This window comes from Anthonomus grandis, chromosome 15 (genome assembly GCF_022605725.1).
Source record: "Anthonomus grandis grandis chromosome 15, icAntGran1.3, whole genome shotgun sequence".
Lineage (NCBI taxonomy): Eukaryota > Metazoa > Arthropoda > Insecta > Coleoptera > Curculionidae > Anthonomus > Anthonomus grandis.
The window spans coordinates 13,939,602-13,961,230 of NC_065560.1; the positions used below are offsets into that span (position 1 = coordinate 13,939,602).

The 21,629-nt window shown below is 33.3% G+C and overlaps 1 protein-coding gene across 1 annotated transcript in view; it reads left to right on the plus strand.

Moving 5' to 3' along the window:
* LOC126745079 (putative inorganic phosphate cotransporter) overlaps positions 1-9,990 on the plus strand; it is a 55,024-nt gene extending 45,034 nt beyond the window's left edge. Inside the window, exons 8-10 of the mRNA XM_050452769.1 lie at positions 9,225-9,357; positions 9,416-9,660; positions 9,717-9,990. Of these exons, the coding sequence (XP_050308726.1) occupies positions 9,225-9,357; positions 9,416-9,660; positions 9,717-9,884 (546 nt within the window). The 3' untranslated portion in view covers positions 9,885-9,990. The remainder of the gene's footprint in view (positions 1-9,224; positions 9,358-9,415; positions 9,661-9,716) is intronic.
* Positions 9,991-21,629: the final 11,639 nt, after the last annotated feature.

Genomic DNA, 21,629 nt, shown 5'->3' on the forward strand with positions numbered 1-21,629 from the left:
AACTTAAACGATAATAGATCTAAGGTAAAATGAAAATCCTGCAGTCTCACTCCACTTATTTATTAAACATTCAGTTATTTAAAATTCCTGATATGTTTCAGACACAGTGGTGTCCATCATCAGGGGATACTAATAATTAATTTTAAATAACTGAATGTTTAATAAAAAAGTGGAGGGAGACTGTAGGATTTTCATTTCACCTTAACCTAGGACTCCACTGCAAGTATGGACTATTTTTTCACAAGTAATATGTCTGATTGTAAAATAAAATGTCATCGTTTTAGCATCTTTATGTGCGATAGATCCTAGAGGACTAGTGCAAAGCTGAACACTATGGATCTTTATAAATAATAAGAAAGAATCACATTTAATAACTATTACTGGAGATTGAGTAAATCCAATATATATAGGGTGATTCATTAAGAATGGCCAATCTCTGAACTGGAGAACATGTTAAGCTCAATCATCATATTTTGGTGTATAGTACCAAAATATGATGATTGAGCTTAACATGTTTTATACAAATGTTGCAGATTTACGAGATACAGGGTATTTAAGCTTGAGATTTTAATTTGAAATTTCGTAATAATTTTGTGATTTTAAGCAGTATCGTCTTAAAAATCGGCGACTTCATGTGTTTTAACATGAAAATTACGAATTTTGTTGTGAATTTAGCATTATTTATACAAGACGTTAATTACAACCTATTACTTAGGTAAATTGAATTTTTTTTTGCCCAATCAGTTATGGCTAAAACGACTAGCCACGTCATAACGAATATTCCAACAGTGAAATGAGTGATATGATTTGCGTTTTTGCTCAGTCAAATTATACAGGGTGTTTTAGAAGTATGGGATCAAACTTCTGGGGGTTGTTCAGTGCAACAGAAGAATCCATTTGAGTATAGGACCCCATGTCCGGAAATGCGTCACTACGCCACTACGGCCCTAAGACGCGTTAAAATGTATAAAAAACATTAATTACCTAAATAGGACCTGCTGCATTTATTTTTACCTTTTGTACATGATACCATAACAACAATTGTTTAAAATCAACGCTTATAATGTCAATTCTCAATGTCATGTTTAAAATTTTATAGCTTACAATTTTTAAACATTTATTGCTAATGGAAAACTTTACCTATCAAGAATTAGCGGATATGCATTTGGCATACGGAACAACAAACTGCAATGCACGAGCAGCATCGCGGTTGTATCATGAACGTTATCCCGAACGACAGCATCCTGGATACAAAAAGTTTATTGCGGTTCATCGGCGGCTTGCTGAGACAGGCATGTTTAAGACCAAGATGCATGATACTGGTGTTGCTCGAACCGTAAGAACGGTCGAATTTGAAGAAGAGGTCCTTCAGCGAGTTGCCGATGAACCATCAAATAGCACACGTGACGTCGCTCAGAATATAATTACGAGTAACGCTTCTGTCTAGCGGGTACTACACGAGCAACAACTCCATCCTTACCACTTCCAGAAAGTTCAAGGTATGTCTGCAGCCGATTATCATCCTAGAGTTCAATTTTGTCGATGGCTTCTGGATAACATCATTGCACAACCAAATTTTTTACGATATGTTTTGTGGACCGATGAAGCCTCTTTCACAAGAGACGGTATTTTTAATAGTAGGAATAGCCATGTTTGGGACGAAGAAAATCCTTAAGCAATTTTTCCAAGGAAACATCAGAATCGTTGGTCTGTCAACGTATGGGCAGGCGTTTTTGATAATTATTTAATTGGGACATACTTTCTACCGGAACGGTTAACAGGACCTATTTATCTGCGTTTCTTGGAGGAAGATCTCCCAGAACTCCTTGAAAATGTTCCACTAAACGTTAGACAGCAAATGTGGTTTCAGCATGATGGAGCGCCGGCTCACTTTGCTGTACAAGTACGCGAGTATTTGGCTCAGCGGTTTGGGCACCGTTGGATTGCCAGAGGGGGAGCAGTTTCTTGGCCTCCTAGGTCATCCGACTTAACGTCGCTCGATTTTTTCTTGTGGGGATATGTAAAGCCTTTAGTCTATGAAACTCCAGTAGAATCAGGGCTAGACTTAATTGGACGAATAACAGCAGCAAACGAGGATCAAATTTTTAGTGTAGTCCGCCGAAATCATGTGCGGCGTTTAAATCGGTGTATTGAGGTTGGAGGAAGACATTTTGAACAATTGTTGTGATGGTATCATATACAAAAGGTAAAAATAAATGCATCAGATCCTATTTAGGTAATTAATATTTTTTCTAAATTTAAACGCGTCTTAGGGCCGTAATGGCGTAGTGACACATTTCCGGACATGGGTTCCTATACTCAAATATTCTACTATTGCACTGAACAACTCCTAGAATTTTGATCCCATACCTACTACATACCTAATCCCACCCAATTACATACCTAAATCGAAGACAACCCAATCACAAACTGTTCAGACTTATTTATATCCGCCTATGCAAAAAAAAGGGTGTTTTGGTCCTAAAACCTTAAATGGTGCTCCAAGAAATATCAACGTCGATGATGAAGAAGAGATTTTAGCTCGTAAATCTAAATATTAGTACTCGTCGGTTAATTACGGCAACAGGAATAAGCCAATCATCTATCTGGAGAATTTTAAAGAAAAATAATCTCCGTCCATATCACTATACTCCTGCCCAAAATTTGCTACCTGAAGATTTACCAGTTCGCCTACAGTTTGCTCAATTTTTGCTAGATAAACAATTCGAAAACCAGGAATTTCTTAATGACCTTCTTTTCACCGATGGGGCGACGTTTACTAAATGAGGTGTTTTTAATTAGAAAACAATAATTTGTGGGACTCCGAAAATCTATATTCTCAAAAGGAACGACATTTTCAGCATGAATTCAAGGTAAATATTTGGTGTGGTGTGATATCTGGTATTTTTATTGTTCCTTCTGAACTTCCTCCTAATCTGAACGGGTCCCTCTATTTAAACTTCTTTGAACAACAGTTAAACCCACCACTAGAAGGTAGTACATGAAAACATCTTGTCGGACTTGCATTGTCTTATTTATTTATTGTAACACGACGTTTCGGTTGGTAAGTATCTCCAACCGTTATCAAGTGTAAACTGAAAGCAAACTACTATTCTATAGGCTTATATACTAGATGTGTGCAACGATATGGAAGGGGAGGAAAAGTCATCCGTGAAAAAGAGTTGGAGGGGGGAAGGACACGCGTCTCTCTAGATCCTACACTGTCCTGAGAGTAGAGGCTTCCAGATGTTGGGTATATCGACGCTTGGCTGGCTGAAGATCCTCTGATTCTGTGAAATGAAAGCTGCTTCTACGAACTTCCTCTTCCGCCAGTGCTGTTCCTTGTGCAGAATCTTGGCTTCTGACCAATGGATATTGTGTCCATTATGCCACGCGTGCTCTGCTATCCCGGATTTGGAAACCTCTCCTCTTTGGGTCCAGCTGCGATGTTCCTTCGCTCTGATTTCTAGGGGACGCTTCGTTTCACCTATGTATGAGTCACCGCACTCACATGGGATCCGGTAGACGCAATTTTTGGTATCCACCATGCCATCTGATTTGGTCTTTGAAACCACGCTTCTGATAGTGGTGCTAGATCTAAAGGCAGTTCTAATATTGTACTTGCTGGCAATGCGTCGGATTTGTTCCGATGTACCCCTAATGTAAGGTATGGGTAGAAGTCTGGTTGTCGTGGTGGCCTCGTCTCTGATTTGATTTGGACGCGTCCTTTGGATGGTCCTACTTATTAGCTTCTTTGGATATCCATTCTGTTGTAGGTCTTTGTAGATGGTATCCACTTCAGTCTTGAGATCCTCGTTGTTTCTACAGATGGTTCGAGCTCTATTGTAGAGGGATCTTATGATGCCTACTTTGGTGGTTGCAGGATGGTTGGACTCATAGTGCAGATACCGGCCCGTGTGTGTTGGTTTTCTATAAACTGAAGTTCGTAGATTTCCGCCGACCTTTTTAACGAGAACATCTAGAAAAGGTAGAGCTGAGTCCTTTTCTGTCTCCATCGTGAATTTGATTGCCAGCAAGTACAATATTAGAACTGCCTTTAGATCTAGCACCACTATCAGAAGCGTGGTTTCAAAGACCAAACCAGATGGCATGGTGGATACCAAAAATTGCGTCTACCGGATCCCATGTGAGTGCGGTGACTCATACATAGGTGAAACGAAGCGTCCCCTAGAAATCAGAGCGAAGGAACATCGCAGCTGGACCCAAAGAGGAGAGGTTTCCAAATCCGGGATAGCAGAGCACGCGTGGCATAATGGACACAATATCCATTGGTCAGAAGCCAAGATTCTGCACAAGGAACAGCACTGGCGGAAGAGGAAGTTCGTAGAAGCAGCTTTCATTTCACAGAATCAGAGGATCTTCAGCCAGCCAAGCGTCGATATACCCAACATCTGGAAGCCTCTACTCTCAGGACAGTGTAGGATCTAGAGAGACGCGTGTCCTTCCCCCCTCCAACTCTTTTTCACGGATGACTTTCCCTCCCTTCCCTCCCCTTCCATATCGTTGCACACATCTAGTATATAAGCCTATAGAATAGTAGTTTGCTTTCAGTTTACACTTGATAACGGTTGGAGATACTTACCAACCGAAACGTCGTGTTACAATAAATAAATAAGACAATGCAAGTCCGACAAGATGTTTTCACTGTACCATTGTCTACCACCTTCAAAAACAGAAGGTAGTACATCTTCTAGCCATAAGGCGGAACATGTGGTTTATGCCACCACATTTTTCTCTGCCAGTACGGCGAGACCATTAATGAACATTTTCCTCTCCGGTGGATTGAGCGCGGTAGTACATTTGTTTGGCCACCTAGAAGTGCAGAAGTCCTAGAATTCCATCAAAGAATTACGATAGAAAATTTAAGAAGTTGCTAACATTATCAAAAGTATTCGACAAATGTTATTTAATATTCAAAGATCTTTAAGGAGACGCCTTACAAAGCGTATTAAAGTGGAAGGCGGGCATTTTGAGCATTTACTTTGAAGATTTGTTTTAATATTGTTACTGATTGTTATTTGCTGTCTTTACTGTTATTACCCAGCATTGTCCAACTTTAAATACCCTGTATCTCGTAAACCTGTAACATTTGTAAAAGACATGTTAAGCTCAATCGGCATATTTTTGTGTGTAGTCTCTCCAGTTCAGAGATTGCCCATTCTTAATGGATCACTCTGTATATCTTATATTAACTTAATAAAGTGAAGTTTGTGTGAAGTTTGTTTGTTGAGATGGTTTGAAGGGAGTCTACATTCCTCCACAGTCTTCACGAGAAGTATAGAATTAGCATTGTCAATCTGTAGAAAATGTTATTTTACAATATTCATCTCAGAATATCTATGTATTTGGTAATTACAATTTTTCCAATGCAACATGGCAGAATGATTTTGGAGTGATCGTACAGTCTTCTGGTGGAGCTTCAACTGTAGTTATCACGCAAGCCTTCGGTTTTCTAGAATATTTTAAGAGCAAGTAATTCTCTAATAGTTTCTAGTCTTTATTATGTGTATTAAGAATATTGTTTTAACCAAAAAAAAAATGGAAATGATTTGGTGATAAATTCAAGTACGATTTTACCATTGGTGATTATATAGCACTTAACAACTACCTTCATCTGTGAATTGGTGAGAATGTCAGCTTGATGATGATAATGTTGGGTAATTATAAACATAAATGGCCTCACTTAAAGATGCAAACGTTAAAAAAACATGAATAACGCCTCCAATAAAAAGTAGAAAAAAACATCGGAAATTTTTACTTAATTTTTTTTGCTTGGATTATGTGGAAGGGGGTCTTTTAAATAAAGCTCAAAAAAACAATGGCTTATGTATCATTTTTTATTAATTAATTGGTTATCAAAAAAATTTAATTTCATCAAGAAAAGCCGAAATTCATTGGTTATATGTGATCGCCCTCCTAAATCAAAATTCGGACATATATCCACGATAGTGGCACTATATATTTTTTTTGATGTTTTGAATCTTTCAATAAAATTTATAATTTTTTCGATGTTTGTTGTTTTTTTTTTATTTTTTTATGTATAAAAAACGCTTTACGCGGCCTTTTTTTTTGAGTGTGACCAATTGTGTATATAATTAAGTCTAATGTTGTAACTAATTTAGTCTATGAGATTCTTTCCAGAGATATTGCTTACTTCGTGTAATTAAAAAGATACCTGACTTTAACTTTTCCTAAAAGGCTTTCTTTTCACGTTAGAAGATTTAAACTATATTTATGTCAATAATCATTCTAATGCTCCTTATATGAGTTTGTTCTCCTTATAAGAGCTGAATGCAAGTGATTTTATGATCTTTGCTTTAATAACTATATTAAAGTGTTTCATTCTAAGTCATTTTGGACATCAACGATAAATGATGAAATTATAGCCAACCTTACTCCTTATTTTAGCAAGAGGAGCAACAGGTCAAGACATACCTAACTTATAAACTTCTGTTAAATTGTGTCTTTTTCCAATAACATCTGTTTTATGCAGACAGTTATCCTGTAAATAGTAAATTAAACACAAGTATTTGTCCCTCTAAAATATCCGGGATCGATATTTTTGATAGCATAGGCGAGTTGCCTAATAAGTTTACCTCCCAACTTTTTTTTGAGAGGGTGTATCTGTACTGTTGTAATGGCATTATTTATACTGTTTAATAGATCTCTAGAATCTTTTTTTGCCTACATCGAAAGAGAGGTATAGCGGTTAAAAAGACAACATCGAAAATTATCGTAATATATGTATACAATCTACCTCTTTGACTGTCTCATAGCAAAGTAACTTTCTTGGCTTAATATTGGAATTACAACATGGTCTTTATAGCAAAAGATCAACGGCAACAAACTTGGTAGGGAGTCAGTCTGACATATTATATCAAATTGGAGACCATCAAGATGTAGCTACGGGACACGTATAAATATACTTATACTTTTCCAAAAGTTTTGAACGAGTCGATCACTTTTTACTTCTCTGCAAGCTGATTGTTATAGATTTTCATGCCAGGTATGTTAAATTTATTAAAAGCTTCGGCTTTCATTTCTCTGACAGAATGACACAGTATAATTCAAAGTTTTTCAGGCCGACCTTATTTCTTTTCAGCATTTTCATCAATAATAACACTTCGTGCTTCCTAAATATCAGATGCTTAATGTTAGCAGACGACTTAGAGTTTTGGACACCCGTAGATAGTAGATTGTCAGGCTATAAAACTTGTGTGTAAAAAATAAACTTTAATTATATGCAACTAAATCTTGTTATAAGCTTTCCTCGTAAAAGCAGTAGAAAGATTGAAACAGGTAATACTATTGGTTACCAACCTTTAAAGTATTTTTCTTCTGTTCGGGATTTAGGCGTCATTTTAGAAGTTCACTTTGGTTGACTATATAAGCACTGTTTTAATTAAGGCATCTAAACTTCTTGGACTTACAAATATTTTTTAAAAGATTCCATATGATTTTAGGATTATTGTTGTTTGATTAAAACGGTTTTGAAATACTGTTAGTTATATGGTCGCCCCAATTCCAGACTAATGATGATAAATGGGAGATAATGATGGTGATAATGAGAGAATCCGACATAGATTTTCTGAGGTACTGTGCACACTTAGGTGCAGCCATAATATGTCTGGAGCTGTCTTTATTTACAGTCATAAATAGAGTCATTGATTACCAGATATTTTAAGGCAGATTAATTTTAATTTTGCCTATCAAATATTCTGATACCATAGTATTTTAAATATTCCTTTCCATAAAACAACCTATAGTTTTCACAACCCATTAGATGTAGTGTAATTGTATCATTTTTTCCAGTTGGTTAGGTGGGAGTTAGAAGAATCGAAAATAATCAACTAATTAATTTACATACACTTGACTACGAAAACACGATCACTCACGATGACTAGAGATATTTATTTTTACTGTAAACTATTTTAAATCGGGGCCAATATGCCAGAATCTACTTCATTGAACTGACAACTAACTACTATTGGCGATGCGGCTTCTTATATACTCGGCAGAACGCTGTTCCGAAAAAATGTCTGAATCTTCGAGATGTCGTGTGATGTACTACTTGTGTCATTCTAGAATGACGGAGAATTAGCCGGTTTCTCGGTGTTTACAATATCGCTGCAATAAATTTAATATTACTTTAACTAAATTTAAGAGTTCTCTTGCTTTATGATATATGTTGTTAAATTTAATTGTTAATTTTCACTCGTATTCTCATTATACTTATATTTTTAATTTTATTCTTGTTACATTTAAGTGTTGACACCTAGATTTTTTGAATTAACCTGTGTTTTAAATAAATAAAATCTAATCAAGTTGACATTAACTGAGGCAAAACTTTAATGATTTCGGCTAGAGTTTCGATAGGTTTTTGGACTAATCTGGTTTCCATTAAAAGGTTTATAATAATAAACCCGTTGTTTACCTACGCGTTACAGAATTTGGTGAAAATTAATTTTATACATATACACGACAATGCACATCTGCCCGTTGCAAGAAATGCTAGAATCTTTTTGAAGCAGCATAATAGTCTGATGTTGTCATGGCCTGCATAGGCCTCTTTAAATTAATCGATAGGATTTAATTAATCTTTGAATTAAATCCTATCGAGCACATTTGAGATATGTTGAAAAGGCGTAATTTAAATGAAAGATGATAAGATAAGAGTTGCTAAGCTGTATGCAAGAGCAATGGCTACAAATTGTGCAAAACAAACATTGACAATTTAAATAGAAGCATGCCAAGTAGATGTCGAGATGTTATTGACAATAGGGGTAGTCATACACTTTAGCAACGAGACATTTTTATGTTTTTGATTAACTAGCATCCAGCAGTGTTTCCCAGATTAAATTCAGATGTGTTTAATTTCAATATTTTCCAAATAAATTTCCAAATTTTTATTAAATTGTTTTTTAATACTTTTCTCTCCTAGACCGTTTTGATGTGTGTGTGTAATATTTGCCAATACATTATAGTTAGTAAAAGTTAGCATTATTGCAAAGAAACAAAACTTTATTCTTCTTTGACCAATTAATTTAATAAAACGCAATCAATCAAATGAACAGAAATCAAATTGGAAAATGTCATTTATTCAAATGATATTAAAAAAGTACAAAATCCCTTCCTTAATGCTTTTGTAAATTACATCCTAATATTTTGCCGGTATTTCATACAATATTTTTGTATCTTTTCAGAATGCAGCTCTTTCAGCAGCTCCATACTTGGCAATGTGGTTGTTTTCGTTCATCTTTAGTACAACATGTGATTTTATTATCAATAGGAACTGGATCTCTAGAGGCTGTGCAAGAAAAATATTTAACAGTATTGGTAAACTATTTAAATGTTATAAAATAGTTTCTTCAATATATTCCAATAAACTATTTAGGAACTCTATGTCCAGCCCTAGGACTTCTGTATCTAGGATTCACCCCTAAAGACCAAGCATATCTTTCAGTAGGTATTCTTATTTTGGTAGGAGGTACCATCGGAGCAGGTTTCTGTGGCTTTCAAGTAAACCATATAGATTTATCTCCTAATCATTCAGGCATTTTAATGGCTCTTAGTAATGGTTGCACTAGCATTTTTTCAGTAATATCACCTTTGGTGGTACAATATGTTGTAACAGACCAAGTAAGGAACATTTCAAATAAAAATATAAAATGTGAATACTTTTTTGTTTAATTTAGGCCAACCAGGACCAATGGAAGATCATCTTTATAGTATCCGCATTAGTATATGCTACTACAGATGTGTTCTTTATATGTTTTGCTTCAGGAGAAGTCCAGAAGTGGAACGAATCGTGTGAGAGCTCCGAGACGATAAAGGACAAATATATTCCTAAAACTGATATATAAATGCTTATTGTATACTTGTGCTATAGAAAAAATTGTTATTTATTTAGTTCATATATTATATTATAGTTTTTAAGTAGAATAATGAAATATATATTGTATTAACATAGTGAGGCCAACTATTTTATAGTAACGATACAGAACAGTTGAAATATCCTACAAACAAAAAGAAAAGATATTAAATTAAAGTAAGAATTTAAATAATATTACATTTTTATTAATGTTTAATATCTAATTTTATATTTTAGGAAGACGTGAGTATAAGACTTTAAAGCGTGGCTTAACTTAAATGTTCCTCTGGTCAATGCATTCGTTTATAAGTTACTACAGAGTCCTTTTTATTTTACTTATTTTATTTTAATATTCAAAATAAATATCTAAAAAAAATATTTTTAGTTTTTGGACAATCCAGTTATGCTACATATATTTATGGGTAGTACAAGTGAACTTATATAACAACATATACAGGGTGTCCCAACTAATACTATCCACCCCAAATAACTGTAAAAACTGAGGTTATATCGGGAAATAAAACTCACAGGCCCAGTGTTTACAAGCAACTGACTTTATTGTTACTCATCCCTTGATAGTATGGTTGACATAAGAGTGACACATATTAAGACAAGTTCACATACAATATGTAACGCACCGCAATAAGTTGCTACATGCATTAAAAACATTTAAAGCATAATATTCAACACTCCCACTTGTGTAAATGTTTTCCAAATGTCAGTAAACACTAACACGGCACTTAACAATTCCCAACTTATCTAAAAATCTATAATGCTTTTGAGAATTTAAACCTTTAGTCAATAAGTCAGCGGGCATATCAGCTGTCTATAAATATTTCAACACTATCCAGTTATCAGCAATCAGCTCTCGAATAAAATGATGCCTAACATCAATATGTTTCGATCTTTTATGCAAACTTGGATTTGCAGCCAGCCTATGTGCACTCTGTTTATCATTATAGAGAATTACCCCTTTCGATTCTAACATAAACTCCTGGACTAAATTCCTTAAATATATGGCTTCCTTAGATGCTTCCGAGATAGCCATATATTCAGCCTTCATGCTGCTCAATGCAACTGTCTTTTGCTTTCTACTTTCCCATGACACAATAGAACCAGAAAGTTTAAAGCAAAATCCAGTATATGACTCTCTGTCAACTAAACTATTCAGGGCCGAGCCTAGGGTATTTGCCGCCCGGGTGCAAGAGCTAAGTTTGCCGCCCCTTCTGCAGTGATTTTTATAAAAAGTGTTTTAAAAAATGCTCTTACCAAAGTATAACGTTTAAAAAAAGGGTGTAATAAAAAAATCATATTGAATTAAATTCCAAACACACATATATTAATCAATATATCAATATTATCTATACAAAAAATATACATAAAAGCATATATTATTTACTTATATAAGTATTTCTATATTAATATGTAATTACATCGATATAAACACCTAAAGAAAATATATTTTACTTACATACTAATTTAAAGAAATTAAAAAAAAGTAATTAGAACCCTGGCTTAAATGCTAACATTTACTTTTCTTGCCTTTTTATATGCAAATTCCCTAATTGGGTCGGTAACATCTAAATTAGAAACAATGTCTTCCTCAATACTTATTATTGATAAATTTGATAGTTTTGATTGGCTTATTGTGGATCTTAAGTACATTTTTATTAATTTTAGTTTGGAAAATGAGCGTTCCCCATGAGCTACAGTGACTGGCATTGTTAAAAATATTCTTAAAGCTACGAATAAATTTGGAAATATGCCTCAAATCGTTAGCAACCAGATATATTAATATTTCTTTGGCCGAGAAAATATTTCTATCATTAATGTAAATTGATAATGTGTCGATTTCATTATAGAGGTCCAATCCATTTATGTCCATATTTTTTGTTTCAGGGTCAGTTAATTTAGCTTCTAAATTCTTACAATAGGTCATTATTTCGGGTTTGGAAAATGCTTTCAAATTGTTTAAAAAACCAAATAATTCAATATGCTTTTGTAAATCGTGAAATCTCTCATCCAATTTTGAGGTTGAAATATCGAGAATATTAAAAAAAAATTACTTTAAAAGTTATTTCTGGAGATTGGATTGGCTCATCCTTGTGTTCATAATCAAAAAACGTTTTTTTTGCCTTGGTCTTATTGAGTGAATGGCTGGAATGGAAATTTCGTCGTCTCTACTTTTTTCGCAATTTTCTTAGATTAATTTATCATATCTAAAAACCCGTTTTCCGTTCTCATTTGTGTCAAAAACTATTTGATTTCTTTTAGCATCTGTACAGCTTCTGGTAAAATAACATTAGACTTTTGCAGTGTTTTGCTTACTATATTAATTTTTGCCAAAATGTTGTACCAAATAACTAACAAACAAATAAATTTAAATGATTTTATTTTATTTATTAGTGATATTGCAATATTCTTTGTTTCATTATCTCTGGTTTCATTATTAAAAAGCGTAAACAGAGCATCATACACTTTTTCTAACTCAAATCTAAGAGTTTTTATTGCCTCAATACGGCTTTCCCAGCGGGTATCCGATAAGAGCTTTAGTTAGCCTGGGCAGCTCTTTTAAGAGAGCATTCCATCTGTAAGTTGAGGCCGAAAAAAAGACATATATTTCCTGAATAATGCTAAAAAAATTAGTTACTTCTAGAGAGCTTTTTGCTGCATTATTAACTACTAAATTTAAACTATGGGCGGCACAGGGTACAAAAAAGGCTCTAGGATTAAAATTTTTTTTTGTAGGCCCTTGTGCTTGCATTTCATGTTTGCTCCGTTGTCATAGCCCTGACCTCTCATATCGGCAATATCAATATCCAGTTCTTTTAAATAATTTAATAAAAAATCTGTTAACCCCTGACCAGTAGTGTTTGTAACTTTACAAAATCCTAAAAAATTTTCTCGAATTTCTATACTTTTAGAACAATCATCAATAAAAACGAATCTAACAATAATGGTAATTTGTTCTTGGTGACTAACGTCAGGTGTACAGTCAAGAATGATTGAGAAATATTTGCATAATTTTAAACATTCAACAATACACTTTTTTACTTTTTCTCCTATTAAAAAAATTAATTTATTTTGTATTTTATCTCCCAAATAATGCGGCATTTTGTTCCCATCTTTTTGGACTCTATCAATATATTCGGCCATTACAGAATCAAAATTTGCAATCGTCTCAATTAATTTCAGAAAATTACCGTTACCCTTATCAAATAGTTTTTGACTATTACCCCTAAAAGCTAAATTTTGTCTAGCTAAAAACTGGATAACAGATATTATTCTCTAAAATCGAAGTCCATCCTTTTTTCCATTTGAAATAAATTTTGATTGATAGAGTCCACAGTTAAACCTTTTTCTATTAATTTTTTGATTCAAGCCATTTCCTAACACTTTCAAAATGCCCTTTACTGGTTTCGTGTCTATCTAAAGTCCGAGATAAATGTCGCCAGTCACTATAGCCATTCCCCTCATTAAAACTATTATCAGAAACTTTAAATAATTCACAAGGAAAACAGCACACTGAATCTTTAGATTTTGAGTAAATAAGTCAGGTTCTAGGAACTTTTTCATTGTTAGTTAATTTTTTTTCAAAGTAAGCAGCGCTAAAATATCTATTTAAATTATTAATAGGATAATTAATATTTTTAATTTGAACAGGTCCTATTCCTAAAATCAATAATCTAATATTATCCGTTAATATTTCGAGCCAATATGCTGGATGTTTAAATCGTTCTTCATTTACCTGAATAGCTTCAATGTTCTCAGTTTGCGTATTTGCTGGCGTATTTGTCGAGTGATCATCTTGTTTCAGTTCATCTCCTGATGGTTGTTGATCTCCATTATTTGGTTGTTTTACATCGACATCGGCTTCAGTTGACGTCAAAGGTTGAACATCCGGCCTTTGGCTTGTTAAAGGTTGAGGTTGTGCCGGTTGTGGGTTCGTTGATAACGCAAAAAACTTTTTTAACGAACCTGCTAACCGCCTGTCATCTTCCGCCTATTCTAGCTTCCTTTTTCGGTATTGGGAACCAGAAAGCCTCTTTCGACTATCAGCCATCTAAATCAACAAATATTTTTTTTAGAATTGGCACAAAAATCAGACATTACTTTTTTCAATGAAAAATTGCTTAAGGCATGAAGTTCTAAATATTTGGAAGATATTAATAAAATATTTTAAACTTACCGTTAACAACACAAACACAATTTTTATATAAAATTAAACACTAATCGACAAGTCGCTTTATAACTCGCAAATTAAAATAAATTAAAAACAAAAGGGTGGGAATTTCTAAACATTACACCCCCGCTTATTTCTGCGGCTCCAAAATACATATTATTTATTACCCAAAAGTATTGAAATTCCGCATTTCGAGGAATTACTATTGGTGGTATTTTACGCGGCTATTTTAATTATGCCGCCCTTATAACATCATCTGCACCGGCGCCGCCCTCGCTGAACCCACCATAATTGCGGTGCTATTGTTTTTATTACATTACATTTATTTATCTATATAGATTATTATTATTATAGCAACGATTCAGGGAACAATGCTCGGTTTCAGTAAATATTGTATTCTGTTGGCGCCTTAATTATAAGTTTTAAATTTTATAAATTTTTGTTATTCATAATTTTTTTTTCATTACTTGGCGCTTTTTTATTTTATTTTTCGGATATTTTGCCGCACCAAATGAGCGCCGCCCGGGTGCGGCGCACCCCTTGCACCCCCGGTACGGCTCGGCCCTGTGTATGGACAATTAAGTGTTCTACATATCCCAGGCCTTTTATTAATTTTGACTGCATACTTATCCTCAATATCCAACGTTCTACTTATATAGAGGATGCTATTTTAAAAATTACCAATGCGAAAAGCTTTAAAAGCGAAAAGTAAATTTGGTACCAATGTCTTATATAGAGGAAAGAAGAGCAAGAATAGTTAGGTCGTAAGGTGAGCAACTCTATGGGCTCCATGCTACCTAACCCCTAAATTTTAAATATCACTACCTCATTTGTGATACCTCAAAGTTAAGGTATTTTTAAGTAGTATTTATCTGCATAATATTTTTATAAGATGATTAAAATGCGCATTTTATTTTGGGCAAAACAAAAATACAATCTAATTTGAAACTTATTTCTTACATTTTAAAATAGTGATGCACATTCTGTTATAATTAGTTGCCGAAGTAGAACCTGGTTGTATTTTTAATATAACAATTTTCAAATGATTCCAAAGAAAAAATCAAAGGTCTAGAATCTGGTAACCTCGGCGGTTATTTTATTGTTCCTCTTCTTCTAATTCATTGATCTGGAAATGTATCGTCTAAATATAATCTCACAGGAAGAACATTTTTTCCAGTAAATCCAGCAGCAATATTAAAGGCGCCACCTTTTTAGACCTATAAATAAAAACTATTTAAATTCATTCAGCTACTTATATATTATATCTGATATCGGATAAATAAAAAAATTAAACGTTAAGATCCATTTGAAATTTTAATTGATCTTATTAAAGATTGCAGTGTGAATAATTAATAAATAGGATCTTTCTTAAAAGAAATCTTTTTCCTACAAAAAAAATCGTTTGAAGTTATGTTAAGTTAACCGTTTACAATAAAGAATGTTTAAATAAAAACGCAAGATTTAAATTTAAAAAATTCGTAGTAAACATGGAGCAATACACGATAGAACGACGCACTTCGATTGTCAAAAATTACTTTCAAAATGCTAAAATTTTAATTATCACTACTCGTAAACTGCGTTCAATATTCGGTATAAATAATGTTTCTGATTCATCTACTCTAAAAAGAATAATCAAAAAATTCGATATTGGTTCGATTAGTGATGTAAAGCTCGTAGAGGTCTTTCGGAATAAACTTAGAACATTGAAAGGCTAGAATAAGTAAACAACAACTTTGTTTGAGTTCAACATATGCACAGGGGCTGCTTTTGGATAATGCTGCAGCAGAAATAGTACATGGAAAGCCTAGGCATAGCCAATCTCAAGGAAGTGTTGAGCGAGCGAATCAAGACATCCAAAATATGCTTATGACCTGGATGAGTGACCAAAATACTACTAATTGATCAGAAGAGTTAAGATTCGTCTAACTCATGAAGAATCGGGCATATCATGACGGAATTAAACTGTCACCATATAAGGCAATGTTTGGATCTGAAATCAAAGTTGGACTTAAATCTTCCTCGCTACCGCAAGAGGTAAAACGTATTTTATAATTAGATACTAAAAATTATTTATCAAATATTTTTTATTATTTTTAAATTAAATTGCACTAATATAAAAAAGGTAAACCAGTTTTTTGTGAGAGGGTTTAGTTATAGGATATGTTCCATGAAAATGTTTTATTTTAACAGGTTATAAAAGATCTTGAACCGAAGAGGACCATCGGAGAAAATGAAAATGCTCCAAGTAAAAGTCAGGATAATGTACTTAATGCTTGCTCAGTTTGCAGTGAACAAAGTCCATTAGTCGATAGAATCTGTACATTTTGTGACAGAAATAAACAAATTCTTTCAATCCGAAAGGTAGCTTGGAAAAATCCAAGCTGAAAACATGAAAAGAATATCGGCAATTAAATTTCCTCCATGTAATGTGGGGGATACCGTGCGACTGAAAATACCCGATGTAGATAGGGGAAGGGGCGACTTTAGAAACATTTTAATGGTAGTAGTAGAAACAAATGGAGAAGGCATGTATCGTTTGGGTAAGCTATAAGGTACCTGTTAAACTTATATTCTTATTTATCAAATGATCCTGTTTGTAGGAAATGAGAGTGGAACAATTAAAGAAATATTCTCAAGAAACCAGTTTACAGTATGTGATAATTAACTCCTTGATATTGACAAAGTATCATCTAAACAAAATCATTACGACAAATTGCTACTAGCGAGTCTATGTTTGATGGTCAAGGATACAAAAGATGTCATTGTAAAACAAAATGTATTACACTAAAATGTCGTTTTAAGTCTTCAAGAGTACTATGTAACTCGAAATGTCACTCGAGCTTATCCTGCTCAAAGTAAGAGTAAATCCAAGTAAAACTAAATATTTTCAACTTTACGTTCAAGCTCGCGTTTAAGTTTAAGTTACATGTTTTTCATCAATAATTTCTTTGATTTTTAATGTGGCAAATAAAGCAAATATAATTCAAGTGTAGTATTTTTTATCCATATCTGAATTTAAGCGTTTTATCCATTTTCCGTTGGATAAATCTAGAACTACCCCAATAAAGTAAGAAGCCATTGCACTGATTTGTGTTTTATCCAGCTAAATTGGATAAAACTCAAGCTACCCGGGAAAAACTAGTTTTACTCAATTTCGAGTTTTAACCGTAACATATCAACCCATATAATAATGTTAATTTAACTTATTGATGTTAGATTTTGGATTAAAAACAAAAAGTAGAAATAAATATATGGTATTCTAAGCGCAAAAATAAAAACTTTGAAGTATTTTAAAGCAAAAAAAAAAACCTTACAATTCTTATTCCTAAAACAGCTCCTAAAAAATTTTAAGGTAATCTTGCGAAATGTCATCTTGACAAATGACTTTGTGTTTACATTCGGCATTTGTGAAGTTGTGTTTTGTTTTTTCTTTAGTTTTTGCTTTAAAAAAGAAAAAGGTTGAGTTGGGTCATTTCAAATATTTATATCAAACTGAAAAAAATATTTTCTTATTTTTATTTTATAAACTAACTACTTTACTTATCTCTTACTTTATCGGTTATGATTGTGAACGACCTTAAAAATATCAATGAAAACCGAAACTTAAGTCACGATCCTAACAGAGTTTATATCCACAATATTAAAATAATTAATGAATTTTCTTAGTAAAGCATATTAATTTAAAAGCCTACGAAGTCGAACATCACGATGTTGTAAGGTGTATCAATAGTTTAGCCTAATTTAAAAACACTTTTTAAGTTCTGTTGCCACGCCTAGGCATGCCGGACGAGGGAACAAGATATACACCTTTGTTATGTGTAAAATATTACGATATTAACTAATGAATCTTTGGGATAAATAGTACCAAGGACGATTTAAAAGGTTAAAACTTTTAGAAGCTATTACATTTAAAGTGTGATAACAAATATATGAGGTCAGGTGCACATTTTAACATTTTGGTTTATTATATCTTTATTTCGGAACAGTTGTTTGATTTAGCATTGTTACTAATATTAAAGTAATGAAACAAACAATAATTTAGTAATTTTGTTTAATATTTTTTTAAATTGAGCTTTAACGCTTCCGGTCAAAGTATTCTTCATATTTATTATAAGAGGGCTTTATTTATATTGTATTCTTGTACAAAAATGTATGAGTGAGTACCCATTTCTTTTTCTTTCTTTTCAGTTTCGTTTTATTCATCAAACGGTTGAACCTTTTTATATTCATGCTTGAAAAATTATATAAATGCTATATATTTTGTCAGTATTTAGTCTGAAACTACATACTTCTTACTTTTCAGTTGCAGCATTATTGATGGCTGTCCGAAATTTTGTCGACAAACAGAGCTAGTCGAGAGCTATAAAATTGAAAGCTGATTTTGTAAGAAACGGTTCATTTTCTAATAATCACATTTAGTCTTTACCGCCTTTTCAAAAGTGAAAGCTACAGATATCCTAATTTACTTTAGACGCTGAAATATCATACCTTATGTCTTCAGAAACTAAATTTTAGGAGCAAGCGTTATAAACGTATTTCATATTATAAATATTTTTTTTAGATTTACTTCACAATAAAGTAATTTCTACTTTAATTCTATAAAATGTAAATCAGCGGAATTTACAATATCATAACCTAAATAACCTCAATTGGGGATCAAATGGGGCCCTCAAATAAGATGACTATTAAAACACTAAAACACTATAGTTAAAAATAATAAACTAAATGTAACCTATTAACTTTAACTACAAAATAAGAGCAAAAATCAAAAACTATGAGAATATTTAACTTTTCAAATTCAAGAGACTTTTATTACCACTTAAACATTATACATAGAAAATTACTTTACATAGAAAATTAAATTTTTTTATTACAAGAATTTACACAATGCTAAGGCCCAATACAGACGAAGCAACAGGACATCAACACGATAGCCGAGCAACATGTCGCTCGAATGTTGCCGACGTGTGTCAGTATCCAGACGAGGCGATACGATATGAGATATTATCGGAACATAAAACCAAATTGCCAGTTCATCTAAAGATGTCCAGTAGCGACGAAGAAGACATGCTTATTTATTTATATTTGCGAAATCGGAGAAGAAGACAACGACGAAAATATTGGTTACATCCTTATATTAGAAATAACAAAAGGAGAAGACTGTTTATCGCAGCGAGAGAATTAAGGCAGACTGATCAAAAATTTCAGGCCTTTTATAGGATGTCCAAAGAAAGTTTTCGAGAATTATTAAGAGTTGTGGCACCTTGTCTTCACAAACAAAATACAGTGATGAGAGAATGTATTAGTGCAGAGGAAAGGTTACTTATAACACTTAGGTAAGTAAAAAAATAATAATTCTTTAGTTTATAAAGTTTAATTTTATTGACATTTTAAATATTTATAGTAAATATTATAAAGTTATTGGGATTTTAAAGGCTTTCCCAAAAGGTTTGATTGATATGAGATTGTTCTTCCCGTTCATATTCGTTTGGTGGTGAAGTGATTCCTATCTGGGCCTCCGAAGTGAAATTTCCATATAGTCCATTATTAACTGAAGATATTTCATTTGTACCAAACGAATGTCGTGATGATTGAGAAACTCTTCTTGATAAAGAGTATGGGTAATTATTTGAGCCGTTTGAGTGAAAGAAAGTGGGATTGTTATTGTAGATGGTCCTGAGCTTTTTTTATGTTGTCAATCAAGTGCAGGACTTCTAGCTTAAAGTGTCGCATTTGATCATCGGTAAGTGTTTTAATGTCGGGTAATAAACTAAGCAAAAAATATTTTCTAGCAGTTTCATTATCATCAGTAGGGGCAAGATTTTTTTTCTTATTCTGCAAATACTCCAAAAATGATTTGTCCAAATTATTATACATGTTCTTTTTCCCTGTTGTGTTGTACTGTGGGTTCTTCGTCGACTTTGAAATAATAGGGACAGAATCTTCTCTCTCGGAGTTATTATTAAATAACACTTCTGATGGTGCAGGTGATTCTTCATCTTCATGGTTATTTGCGGCAGTCTCACCCACTTGCAAAGCGACGTGACTTTCTGAAGGATTTGGTGGGCCTTCAATATTTCCTGGTGATTTAGTTGTATTTATTGGTTTGACATAGGGCAGAATAAATAGCAAATAATCATGAAGGTTGTATGGTTTCTTTGACTTTGCCGAGGAACCACTCGGGGCTGGCTTCAGGCTGCGTACAAATGCTGATCGAATGTTTCTTCCACCTCTCTTTGCATTCTTGATCTGAAAAAAATTAATATATGTATTAATCGTTATTATTATTATCATTATTATATATGGCTTCTTTTTGTTTCAGATACCTAGGAACTGGTTGCACCTTCATGTCTTTGTCATTATATTTTCAAGTAGGACACAGTACTGTGGCAGAAATGATAACTGCCACAACACTGCTTATATGGCAAAAACTGAAAGATGAGTACATGAAAATACTAAATACTGAGGACTGGAAAAATATATCTCAGCGTTTTTATGAAGTCTGGAACATACCAAACTGTTTGGGAGTGATCGACGGGAAACATATACGGATTGAACAACTCCGAAGTGAAATTTCCATATAGTCCATTATTAACTGAAGATATTTCATTTGTACCAAACGAATGTCGTGATGATTGAGAAACTCTTCTTGATAAAGAGTATGGGTAATTATTTGAGCCGTTTGAGTGGAAGAAAGTGGGATTGTTATTGTAGATGGTCCTGAGCTTTTCTTTATGTTGTCAATCAAGTGCAGAACTTCTAGCTTAAAGTGTCGCATTTGATCATCGGTAAGTGTTTTAATGTCGGGTAATAAACTAAGCAAAAAATATTTTCTAGCAGTTTCATTATCATCAGTAGGGGCAAGATTTTTTTTCTTATTCTGCAAATACTCCAAAAATGATTTGTCCAAATTATTATACATGTTCTTTTTCCCTGTTGTGTTGTACTGTGGGTTCTTCGTCGACTTTGAAGTAATAGGGACAGAATCTTCTCTCTCGGAGTTATTATTAAATAACACTTCTGATGGTGCAGGTGATTCTTCATCTTCATGGTTATTTGCGGCAGTCTCATCCACTTGCAAAGCGACTTGACTTTCTGAAGGATTTGGTGGGCCTTCAATATTTCCTGGTGATTTAGTTGTATTTATTGGTTTGACATAGGGCAGAATAAATAGCAAATAATCATGAAGGTTGTATGGTTTCTTTGACTTTGCCGAGGAACCACTCGGGGCTGGCTTCAGGCTGCGTACAAATGCTGATCGAAAGTTTTTTCCACCTCTCTTTGCATTCTTGATCTGAAAAAAATAAATATATGTATTAATCGTTATTATTATTGTTATTATTATTATCATTATTATATATGGCTTCTTTTTGTTTCAGATACCTAGGATCTGGTTGCACCTTCATGTCTTTGTCATTATATTTTCAAGTAGGACACACAGGCAGAAATGATAACTGCCACAACACTGCTTATATGGCAAAAACTGAAAGATGAGTACATGAAAATACCAAATACTGAGGACTGGAAAAATATATCTCAGCGTTTTTATGAAGT